Below are 11,751 nucleotides of genomic sequence, written 5' to 3' on the forward strand. Positions count from 1 at the left end.
TTCCCCTCCTTCTTCGAGACGTCACAACCACAATACTCTGATAAGGCAGAAGCAACATTGCACAACAACATACAACTTGCAGCATGTCCGGCTCCCACGTTATGGGACGGATTTGAACGCAAATTCAAAAGGATCAACAGACTGACTGGGGATCCGTGGCTATAAAGATGTTCTGTGCACCAGAGGGGCTACGATTCGGAGGTCAGTTTACTAGCTGTCGGTGTGTAGTAGCCTCCCTTGAGTCTTGACTCTTGACCTTCATGTTACACTGTTTTTCCTGTTGTCGTCGTAGTAGTAGAAGCCCTGTAGCAGCCTTACTAGCCTATCTGATCTCAGAAGTTAGTATAAAGCCAGCGGCAAAGTTTATTTTGTAAAACATGTTCTATTAGCATTGAGACGCTGCATCTCTCGGGCCAATCAGCGCGCGGCTCTCTCTATCGACCCCGCCCACATACGCCCCTCCGTCGGCTGTGTGGTCTCAGTTCATTTGCCAGTGGATTTCCGCCTCTCCTCTAATTGGTCAAGGGCCCTGTCGGTCACAGAGAGGTGGTTCACGGAAGCCGGGTCTACTGAATATCGCTTTATATTTGCGATACCATCGCTCGTCTCGGTGCAGATCCAGAACAAGACGTCCCCAGCTGTGAGCAACCCGGTTCGTGTGGTGTAGGAAACATCCAAAGGTAGGGCATCTGCAAAAATAATAACGACGCCTGACTGTAGTGCAGAATTCTTGACCAAATCCATCCTACCTGTCAACACGAACAGACTCAGCCCCCCATCGTCCTACTTAACCGGCGAGCAAGACATTTTTTGACATTCAAAACTGAATATACAGTAAAATAGTCCCCATTTAACTGGAAAGATGTGTGTGGCCTTGATTGATTGATTGAATATTTTATTAGACAAAAAATTGCATTCTCTGTATGGAGCGCCCTTCTCCTCCCAGGGATGGACAATTGGACTTTATTTAGGCCCGTCGCCGCATCAAGACAATTCCTGCATTATAATGTGTCATTTTGTGTATGATTTGTAAATTGATTGTGTAAAACTATGTATAACTTTATTTGTGATGCCCTGGCTACAAGTAAAAGCTTTGCTTTGCTAGCTTATATCGTTGCCAGCTCGCCTGCTCATGAATGAACGTGTCTTCTCTCTGTGGTCAGTCTCCTCCCCATCATGCGATCCTCAGTCAGCAGGCTCCACGGCACTTATGTAATGTTGATGTTGGCAGATGTTTTGTGCACAGTGTTCAAAAACCCCAAGTTGCTCTATCCTATGTCGATAACAGCTATAAAAGAAGTCTTAAATTCTCTATGTTGGCATATGTAAATGAAACCTTAAGTTAATTCATTCTGTGTAGTTTCACCTAACACTATATCAGTGTAACAGTATCATCACTTATATAAATGCTTAATTCTGGGCTCCTTATGATGCCCCATTCTCAGTGGCACATCCATCTTCCCCACCCCCATCTTGTTGCACAAATTACTGTTTCACTTCTTTTTGTCCCCCTCTCGCTCACACTCTCCCTCCTTGTGCTGACTACCAGGTTCTAAGATGTCACAGAAGATCAAGGCTGGCTCCGTGGTGGAGATGCAGGGAGATGAGATGACCAGGGTCATCTGGGAGCTCATTAAGGATAAGCTCATCTTCCCCTACCTGGAGATGGACCTGCACAGGTAATGACACCTCACTATGGAGACAAAAAGCTGTAGAGTAAAACCAGAGGACCACAGTGTCCTTTAGTACATCTGGTGGTCATAATTAACAAGTCCCTAGTACAGATACACCCTTCAGACAATAGGTACACGTGCAAACTACAGTTGCATTTTCCCTAACTAGAAAAGCACTTCCAAACATGCGTGATTCTTTGCACTGCATGCCTTCTGTGCCTGCTTTCATAATGTATGCTCTCCTATGAAAGTACACCTTGAGAAGGATCAATGGGCTAGGCTTAGTAGTTTGTTACCACAGCCGGAAAGATGTCTTGTGGGCCCCAGGTGAACTCACCTGCCTGCTCCCTGGCTGGCTGGGATTTCTCGTTCAACCTGTTTCTGCGTCTTTCTTTAGCAGAGTGACCTCCTCATACAGTACATGATTGTCTGGTGTGCACCTGCTTTAGTGGCTATGTATGTAGGTATTAGTTACACAAGCACAAGTGGTAGTTTTGGCCGTGGTACTGTACTAGCTGCAATGTTCTCCTTTGACCCGGGAAAAGATCTATTTGGATGGCATGTTTTATCTTTTTTCACTGCAGCAGTTACAGTGTTGTTGTGCAATAGGCTGTTAACGTTATAATTTGTGATTGTGAATACACTGAACATATTTGCAGTTGTACCAATAAAGTAGATGTTCTTTGCTATTATTTATTTTGGTATTAGACATTATTATAATATATATTATTTAAAGCCCCAGTTGTATCCCAATAATAACCTTGCACTCTCATAATGCCTTAACTAAAGCCCCTATTCATCGTGTTGGTGTTATACCATATAAAAAAAAAAAAGAAAAAAAAAAAAAGCTTTTCTTTGGGCCATATCTGTGTAGAATACAGGTATTAGTGTGCGTTTTTTGTGTGAGTTGAACTTCATTGATCTGGCCATTTGTCATTATGTATTAATAGACCTTCAGACTGTATACAGACAGATACTGTTACTGAACTGGACTTTGGTTTCTCTATAGGGAAACCTCTACTGGATTGATCTGTCATTATAACAGCACAGAACCAAATGGATTTATAGCATTTTGTTTTGTGTAGTAGATTTAGTAGATTGATGATTTAGAATCATGACTCATGATGTCGGATCAGTTTAACCAGGAAAGGGTTTGGGCCAGTGCTTTAACAGTATCCATAGAATGAACCCATAGAAGTTTTATGATTGTTTCCGATGTCACGTCATAAAGGTTAATACTTAATCTCTTTCCAATGGTGTTGGTTACATGCAAAAGAAATTACTCAGATTGTGTAATAATTACTTAGATTGTGTAATAATTACTTGATAAGAAAGTACAGTTCTTGGAAAACGAATGATCATATTCATATACCATTATACTTATTTTTGGGGATTAAAGCCAATTCTTAAATTGAAAATGACCTTCAAATTTCATGAGAAAATCAATATAGTTGAATGAATTCTACAAAAAGCCAATGTTTCCTTGCCTTGTTTCCTGTTTTCTTATAAGACTAAGCGTGCCAAGGTGTTGGCAGCACTAAGGAATCCATTCCTCTGATGAGGGGGTGGGAGGTGAAAGGTCACAGCCAGGCTTTTAAGGTCAACCACATACCACCATGTAGATGCAAACAAAGGAATCTCCTTTGTGTTTAAATGTTGTTGTTCAGTTCTCCTCATAGCCACCACTGAACAGAACCTCTCTCAGATAGATTTTGCATCTGCCTGTCTCTCTAGCTTTGTGTGTCCGGGTCAATTTAGTCATCCTTTTGCTGTGGTGTGGCAGTAGCTTACAAGGAGGAAGGAGGAAGTAGGTGAAAGGTTGAGTGTGTTTCTGGACAATGCCAAGGGTTGCAGCACTAGAGAACATAGTCAGCATACCTAAGATTAAATGATGTATGGTTTATGCCTGTTTGTGGTATGTAGGTAATCCCGCACATGCTACAGTATGTGGCCAGGTTGTTATGTCACCTGAAAGTGATGTAACCCTTTTCCTCGAGCATGAGCACAAGAGTGATACCTGAGAGCCATATTTCCAGTTCCTGTGGCATTATACTTACAGATAACTACAGAGCATAGTCTTTTTCCTTTTCAGTTTAGATATGATATAATATTTCTATATATCTATCGATCAAGATTGATAAATATATACACACACACTCACTCACACACACACACACACACACACACACACACACACACACACACACACACACACACACACACACACACACACACACACACACACACACACACACACGAATGTGCAAACCCACACTCTTTACTTCTCAATAGTAAAGTGTCATCACAGTCAATAATTGTCAGTTTGCATCTGCATTTTCCCAGCTTCTATTGTAGATGTATACAACAACACATGCGTTTCCTCTGCTATGCTAGGTTGCTCCACAGTAGCAGTGGAGTTCAGTGAAGTGTGCATAATTCCTGCCGCCCTTAGAACAGAGTGTCTTTGTTTATGGCGTCTCACACGTCCACTGTTGAGTTTGCTAATGTTCTCCCTGAGCGCTCTCTCTCTCTAATCGCACCCCCACTCCTTTCTCTTTACTTTTCCTTCTCCTGTGTCTTTATACTTTACTAAATAGTATACTTTATACTTGTTACACGTTGTGAGATTTTAGTTTGGCTCTATTCGGTGCGTGCCACCGGCTCGCAAGTTGTCGCAACTAAGTATGAAACACCCTTCACTGTCTCTTTCAGTATGGCTGTAGCCTGTCTTCACACACAACCAAGCACACACAGTGCTGAATCACATCTTAAATTATAATAATAATAATAATTATAACGCACATTGGCTCAAACAGTGACCCACATTTGAATGAAACCCTCTACTCTGTGCACAGCTTTGACCTTGGCATGGAGAACCGCGACGCCACAGACGACCGCGTGACGGTCGAGGCGGCGGAGGCCGTGCAGCGCTACAACGTGGGCGTCAAGTGCGCTACCATCACGCCGGACGAGAAGCGTGTGGAGGAGTTCAAGCTGAAGCAGATGTGGCGCTCGCCGAACGGCACCATCCGTAACATCCTGGGCGGCACCGTGTTCCGCGAGGCCATCATCTGCAAGAACATCCCACGCCTGGTGCCCGGCTGGATCAAACCCATCATCATCGGCAGACACGCCCACGGAGACCAGGTCAGTATGGTCAAGCCGTTCGTACTTGACGGCAATAACCTGCCTGAATGGGGCGAACACGAACGTACATAGCGGTAAAAGAGTTAATTGGGGAACAGTATCACGCAAAGGTAGCTAAAATAGCCGACGAATCTACAAGCTCATAATGTATCGTGGACGAGGTGCAAGCTTGGAGATGTGCTATTTTCACTATTTATTATTTATCTTGAACATTCTTTTGCTTATAATGATTACATGCCCAAAACAGGGACAGCAGGTTGAACGTGGTTAAGACAGACTGGGCTTTATAAATATTTAACCAATGAAAAGTATTAACAAGAGCTTGTGATTAAATGATAACTACATTGGATCCATTCGAAGGCAGGTTCTTTTTTTGCCCCATTTCCTGAAAAGTAACGTTTTTTTTTTTTCATAGAGTACAAGGTTTCCACCTGACAGTGACAGTATGACTGCAACAATTTGAAAAGTTAAAAGAGTAAGAGTGGGCAATGGACGAAAGTGAAATAGCAATATATTAACGTCTAGGTATTTTTGTCTCATACCCTGCAGTCACATACATTAAATAGTCGTTTAAGTGTGAAGGCGAGGATACTGTGTAGCAACTTAATAATGACTTAGCGCACTGGATGGTTGTGTACAGATTCAAGTACACAATTTGCTTCTTACTTGGATTCACCTTTTGGTTTAAAATATGATGCTTTGTATGGTCCAGTTAATATGAACCTTCCAGCAATATCTTTTTAATTATCTGAGTGCACTGATGGACTAACCGTTAAATAAGGCAGTGTTTCTTCTCAAACAGTTTCATATGTATTCGGATCACGGACCCCCATCTGAAAATATTTTGTGCTAAGGACCCCCATACAAGATTTGTATGGGTTAAATAATAAATATAAAAGAAAGTTATACGTGTTTTGAAGATTTTGTGAAAATCAACGAGCCGTGGCACGTTTTGGAGTTTGTAGATCAACTATTAAAAATAAATAAATAGCTGAACTGATTTTGATGCTATATTAACAAATGTTGCTGTGGACCGGACCCCACGTTGACCCGATTGAGCTAAGGGACACACAGGTTATCACGAGAGAGAGAGAGTCACTTATTACATTTCATAAGCTGCCCTCTGGACTGTAATATGTGGAAATACTGGCTGTGACAGTGAACTAGAAAAGTCACAATGTCACTGAGCAACGTCATTGTAGACTCCTAGCCTTTGGCCCTGGGTCAAGTCAATAGTTCTCAACTTGTAGGAGAAGAATCCAGGTGAACAATCATTTGACTGCTTATTACATAACAAGAAAAATGCTCCCGTCACGTGCAGTTTTATGCTACTTTGCTAACATATCGATGATATGGTCATAAGACTTCTGAGGTCCCCCCATGGCATTGTCATTTAACCTCTATGTGTGCACAGTGCACAGGTTATAACATAAAAAGGTGTAGAAAGCTGACTGCATTCGGCCAGTCGGCTTTCTCTGTGAAAATTACAACCCGATTGAACGTCATAGATGACAAAATGAAGAGTTGTAGTTTCATCACTACTTTTAAAACCAAATTTAAAAAGTAGTTGAAAAGCTATTCAACTGACTACCTTTTATGTCATGGTCTTCTCGTGTATACTATACAAATAATGTATGCACTTACCTGAATTGCATTTATTTTCATTTGACAATGCTTTTACATTTGGCATTTTTAGCTGACATTACTGACTAATGCTGATGACTGGTGGCTGGTGCTAAAGCTATCGTGTGTCTGTATTTGTGACGCTCTAAAGGGACTGTAGATGACAATTAGCTAAGATAACTGTGGTACAATACATGAAATGGTAAGATTTATGTTTAATACCTACATTACAAATAAATAAAAACAAATCAAGGGTTACAGGCTGGAGCTTAATGGGCCTGGTAAATAATAGGTTTAAAGCTCCTCATTTTTCTTGTGGCGTCTGATCTCTTTCTCTATGTGATTCTCACAGTACAAAGCCACAGACTTTGTGGTGCCTGGACCAGGGAAAGTAGAGATGACTTACACACCCACTACGGGAGAGCCGCTCAAGTTTGTCATCTACAACTTTGAGGGTAAGAAAATCTCAAACATATTAACATCTGAATGGTCAAAATCTGAATGGTTTGCTAACGCCTCTCATCACCTGGGAGGCTCTGATCACTTCCCATTGCCTGAAAGGGGGTTCATTTGCGCCGATGTGGGCTGGTGTAAGATAATAAATGATGCTTGCTTACACATAAGGAGCTTTTGCGCATGTGTATAGATTGCACAGTAGATATGGATTGTCATAGATTGTTCTTCAAGTAGGCGGCTACAGTCTCGGGTCGCGGGTTTTATGTATCCGTGTTTGTGATTAGCGGTAGCACCATGGCTCTACCACACGCACAGTTCAATAAAAAAGGGCAAACGTAATTATTGCGACTACTATTCATGCTGTTTTACACTGTACCTGTACACAAGTTGTAACAGTAAAGAAACCTTTAACCTTGGCTCAAACATTAATCAGCGAGTGCAAGCAAACCACAGTAGCGTGCAAGTCTTGCATCAGCACACAAGTCAATAATGCATAATGTAACTACTGACTGGCACCACAGACAACCTTTTATAAATGCATAATTTTGTTTGAAATGTCAACAGGACAGTATGAGATACTGTATGACTTTGTCATCTCAGCCTCCTTCCACTCATGAACAAACACTCAGACAAATTGAAAAGGCTGATAAATGACATTAGTTCCATGGATCTGTTTGCACTGCATTCATTTAATAAGCCAGACGGGGCTATCTTTTTGTCTCTGTTTGTGAGTGATAATTATGCATCCTTTATTTGCATAAAAGATGTAGCATGTCTGCATACAGGGATAATAAACAGAGGCAGGAAAGGAGGGAGATGATATGCAGACAAATTGCAGACAAAAAACACCAACACAGCAACGCCATCAAGACACTATACCGCCTACCGGCATCAGTACAGTTTTAGCCATAACATTTGAAACCCGACCAAAAAAGCTCACGTTCTTCTTCATTGTGTGGCATGTGCGCAAAGATTTGTGAGTGACTGTTCTCGCCAAACCTAACCACAGCGATACGTCTGGTCAATGCGTTTCAATCAGAATGCACATAGATAATAATAAATAAAAAAAGTCAGCGTCCATGCACGGCCAGTCATTAATTGACATGGGAGTGGGGAAAAAAGCATGTCTGTGCAGTTTCAAGCGTAATATTGTATATAGACTTGTATATTTATTATTTACCTTTTTATGGCAGTACATTTATATTAATTTGTGGATTCAAATAAAATGTGTGTGTTTTGTGTGTGTATCCAGGCACAGGTGGTGTAGCCATGGGTATGTACAACACAGACAAGTCCATCAAGGACTTTGCCCACAGCTCCTTCCAGATGGGCCTGACCAAAGGCTGGCCTATGTACCTCAGCACCAAGAACACAATCCTAAAGAAATACGATGGACGATTCAAGGACATCTTCCAGGAGATCTATGAGAAGTAAAGGCTTTGGGACACAACTTATAAATACTCTCTCACACACATGCCTGCTTTTCAGTGTAGTTTACTGATTTTGTGTGTGTGTCTCTGTCAGGGAGTACCGTGCACAGTATGAGGCCAAAGGGATCTGGTATGAGCACCGTCTTATTGATGACATGGTGGCCCAGGCCATGAAGTCTGAGGGAGGCTTCATCTGGGCATGCAAGAACTACGACGGAGATGTCCAGTCTGACTCTGTAGCACAGGGTGGGTGTAAATCATATACTTTGTTGCACAACAGTGCGCAAATAGTGAAAACAGCCGATTTAAAAGCTCACAACAGTTGTGTAGACATACAGTATGAAAATACTCAGACGATGAATGGTGTGTGAAAACTCCCAGACGACGCTGTATGACGTGTTTATGGATCTTTATGTACAGACAATTTGACTTATTATTCTTTTTTTTAACCAATGTATTATAGAATAATAATTATGTAGAATAATGTCTGTCTCTTTTGCAGGCTATGGTTCCCTGGGCATGATGACCAGTGTGCTCCTCTGTCCTGATGGGAAAACGGTGGAGTCCGAGGCAGCCCACGGCACAGTGACACGTCACTACAGAATGCACCAGCAGGGCAAGGAGACGTCCACCAACCCCATCGGTAAGACGATGGCGATGGGCATCTTGGCCCCAGAAGACCGTATATGCAGTATCCATCCCCTGATCAAAACAAAAGAGTTGGGAACAAAAACCTCCTTTGTGTTTCTTTCACAGCTTCTATCTTCGCATGGAGCCGGGGCCTGCTCCACCGGGCAAAGCTGGACAACAATGCAGAGCTGCGCGTGTTTGCTGAGGCACTGGAGGCCGTTTGCATTGAAACCATAGAGGCTGGTTTCATGACCAAGGACCTCGCTATCTGCATCAAGGGCATGGCCAAGTTAGTACCTTGTACCGACTGCAAACACATATAAAATAGATGTCATATATACTGTATTTATGGCTGTTTAAATGTTCATTTGTCTACGTTCATGTTTTCTGTGGTATATGCCGTGTTTGGTAATATATTTTAATACAAATCTGTCAGTTCTGTGTTACTAGATTTGAGTGATGGGACAGACACTCAACAGCCAACTGGGGTTATGATTGATATGTTTGTCTGATGTCCCAGCATAATTTTACCAGCTAAGCAAACATTACCATGGTTTATAATAATGCAGTAATTCGAATTTGAGGACTCACAGCATCATCTGCTGGACACTGTGTGCAAGTGCCCCTCAAATTTATCTTAAAACACAGATCATGTTAATCATTCAAATCTAGTTGATTTGGGCTGACATTTAATATTATTCAGCAATGGCACCTCAGATTTTGCCTAGATAATATTTCTTGCTTTGTAAGCCTGTACTTAGAGTTTATGATAAAGGGATATTTACAATTTATGCATATTATCCAGATATACTGTAACCAGTGGTGTGTTGTGTGTTCTACCGTGTTACGCTATATATGTAGTATACATTCCCTTCTTTGAAAAAGAAGCGTATACCCTCTACTAACCATTTGATTCGGTGACAGGCGTGAGCATATATACGCTCGCATGTCGTGCGTTTACAGGGAATAATGATGGTATACCCTCCGGAAGAAAAAAAAACTAGAACACACCACTGACTTTAACATCATGCTTATTTATTTGAATATCATGTTATTGTAGACAGATAATGAATATGTAATCATCAAATTTCATCTCTGAGTTATGAAACATACACGTATGCCTATGGAATTATGACAATTATCAAACACCGCAACATTGATTTAAAGGGCTGCTGTAACATCTAAAACATGGACTTTACACATCCGTAATAGATTTATATTCAGTTCTCTCATATGTTGTCTTCTACTCTCTTCCTCTCCTGTTTTCAGTACAAAGCGTGAAGACTACCTAAACACCTTTGAGTTCCTGGACAAGCTGGCAGAGAACCTCAAGATCAAGATGGCCAGTCAGCCCAAGCTGTGATCTCACCATCTACAGTAGCCTCTCGTCAAACTCAAAACCACACATCTACTCACAGCTACTGCAAACAGAAACGGATAGCATGCACGTATACAGTATACACACTGGAACTACGGGCCCCCAACCAACATTGAATTACAGATAGGCGTGTTTGGGACTCCAGGAGGACCGAAACGAAATCATTCCCAAATGAGTGTCCTATAAAGCAGGGTGCCTTGTCTACAGGAGAGGGGGAGGCTTCTGGTCAATGTGGGCCAACACTTTCCTCTCCTTGAATCACTCAACACTTGTACTCAGAAAGCCATACTTCTGACAGAGAAATGGCAGTGATCTCCTGCGGTAACAACAACACCGGGCAGATAGCTCCACAAACCACTGATGACCACTGATCTTGTTTACCTGAATTGCACTAGGTCCCCGGAAGCAAATGTTCGTTTTTTTTTAACCTGTCGCCAGTATTTCTTTGGTGAGCAGCGCTAGACAAAGGGGACAGTCCTGCCACAACATATAAGTTGAGGGTACTCCTTTACGCGTGTTGCCTTATTTTGTTTTGTGTAATACCATTGTTGCATTTTATTCGCCCCCTACTTTTTCTCTAAAGCTCCTTTTCTGGACCACTGGAAATGCCCACAATTATTTGGCAATGACAGTGTCATAGTTGGAGTGGCCATACAGAAGCAACCATGGTCTCACTAAACCAAGCACAATAGCGAGTGAGTGTCCATCCATGCCACTGTTTGGTCAGGAATCGATCCTCAACTGAATGTTGGAGAAGAATATTTATGTGATCTGGTACTGTACAAGCTGAGCGGCGGGCAAAATTACATGAGATATTCAATCATAAATCTCATGGACTGTTGCAGAATATATGCTCACTTACTGTATCCAGCAGAGAGTTGCAGCTATTCTACTCAACATATATATTTTTTATCCTCACCATTTACCACAGCTAACTTTAACCTTTTTGAGATTTTGTATTCTGGATGTGCTTGTGGGACTACTTGTCATTTTTGTGTCTGTGTTTCTATGACCAGTGTGCCGCTTAACATCCTGTAAATGCAGAATCCATGTTGGGTCAGGTGGTTATCCACAATCTGTTGCTTTAATCGTGATGTCAAATCAACTCAATAAAGAGTTTTTGAAGAACTGTATATTACCCCAATAATCCCATTAATGATTATTGTTGTTTATTTTATTGCTGCAACTTTTTTTTCTTCTACAAAGGGTAGTTCATAGTTTATAGCACACATTGCACAGTAGTAACACATTTTACATGTACACATAGCCTACAGTAAACCAGAGATTCCAAATGAAAATAGCCTGTGACCTGTGCAGTAGGCCTACTTAAATCCCTCTTCCCTTTATTGTTATCCAGATTCATAACGTGAATGGTGAGCATGTATACAGTTCTTATGATCTTAATAATGACCTA

At 41.6% G+C, this 11,751-nt stretch overlaps 1 protein-coding gene across 1 annotated transcript; it reads left to right on the plus strand.

The window, feature by feature from the left end:
- The first annotated feature begins 526 nt into the window (after window positions 1-526).
- idh1 (isocitrate dehydrogenase (NADP(+)) 1) lies at window positions 527-11,470 on the plus strand. Its single transcript, XM_080752462.1, has 9 exons — window positions 527-680; window positions 1,550-1,679; window positions 4,529-4,820; window positions 6,796-6,898; window positions 8,152-8,329; window positions 8,424-8,575; window positions 8,832-8,972; window positions 9,086-9,248; window positions 10,229-11,470. Exons 2-9 carry the CDS (start codon window positions 1,558-1,560, stop codon window positions 10,320-10,322), a joined length of 1,245 nt encoding a protein of 414 aa, XP_080608588.1. The 5' UTR covers window positions 527-680; window positions 1,550-1,557; the 3' UTR covers window positions 10,323-11,470.
- Window positions 11,471-11,751: the final 281 nt, after the last annotated feature.

The sequence above is a fragment of the Nannobrachium achirus genome, assembly GCF_963921795.1.
Source record: "Nannobrachium achirus genome assembly, chromosome: 22".
In the NCBI taxonomy this organism is placed as follows: Eukaryota; Metazoa; Chordata; class Actinopteri; order Myctophiformes; family Myctophidae; genus Nannobrachium; species Nannobrachium achirus.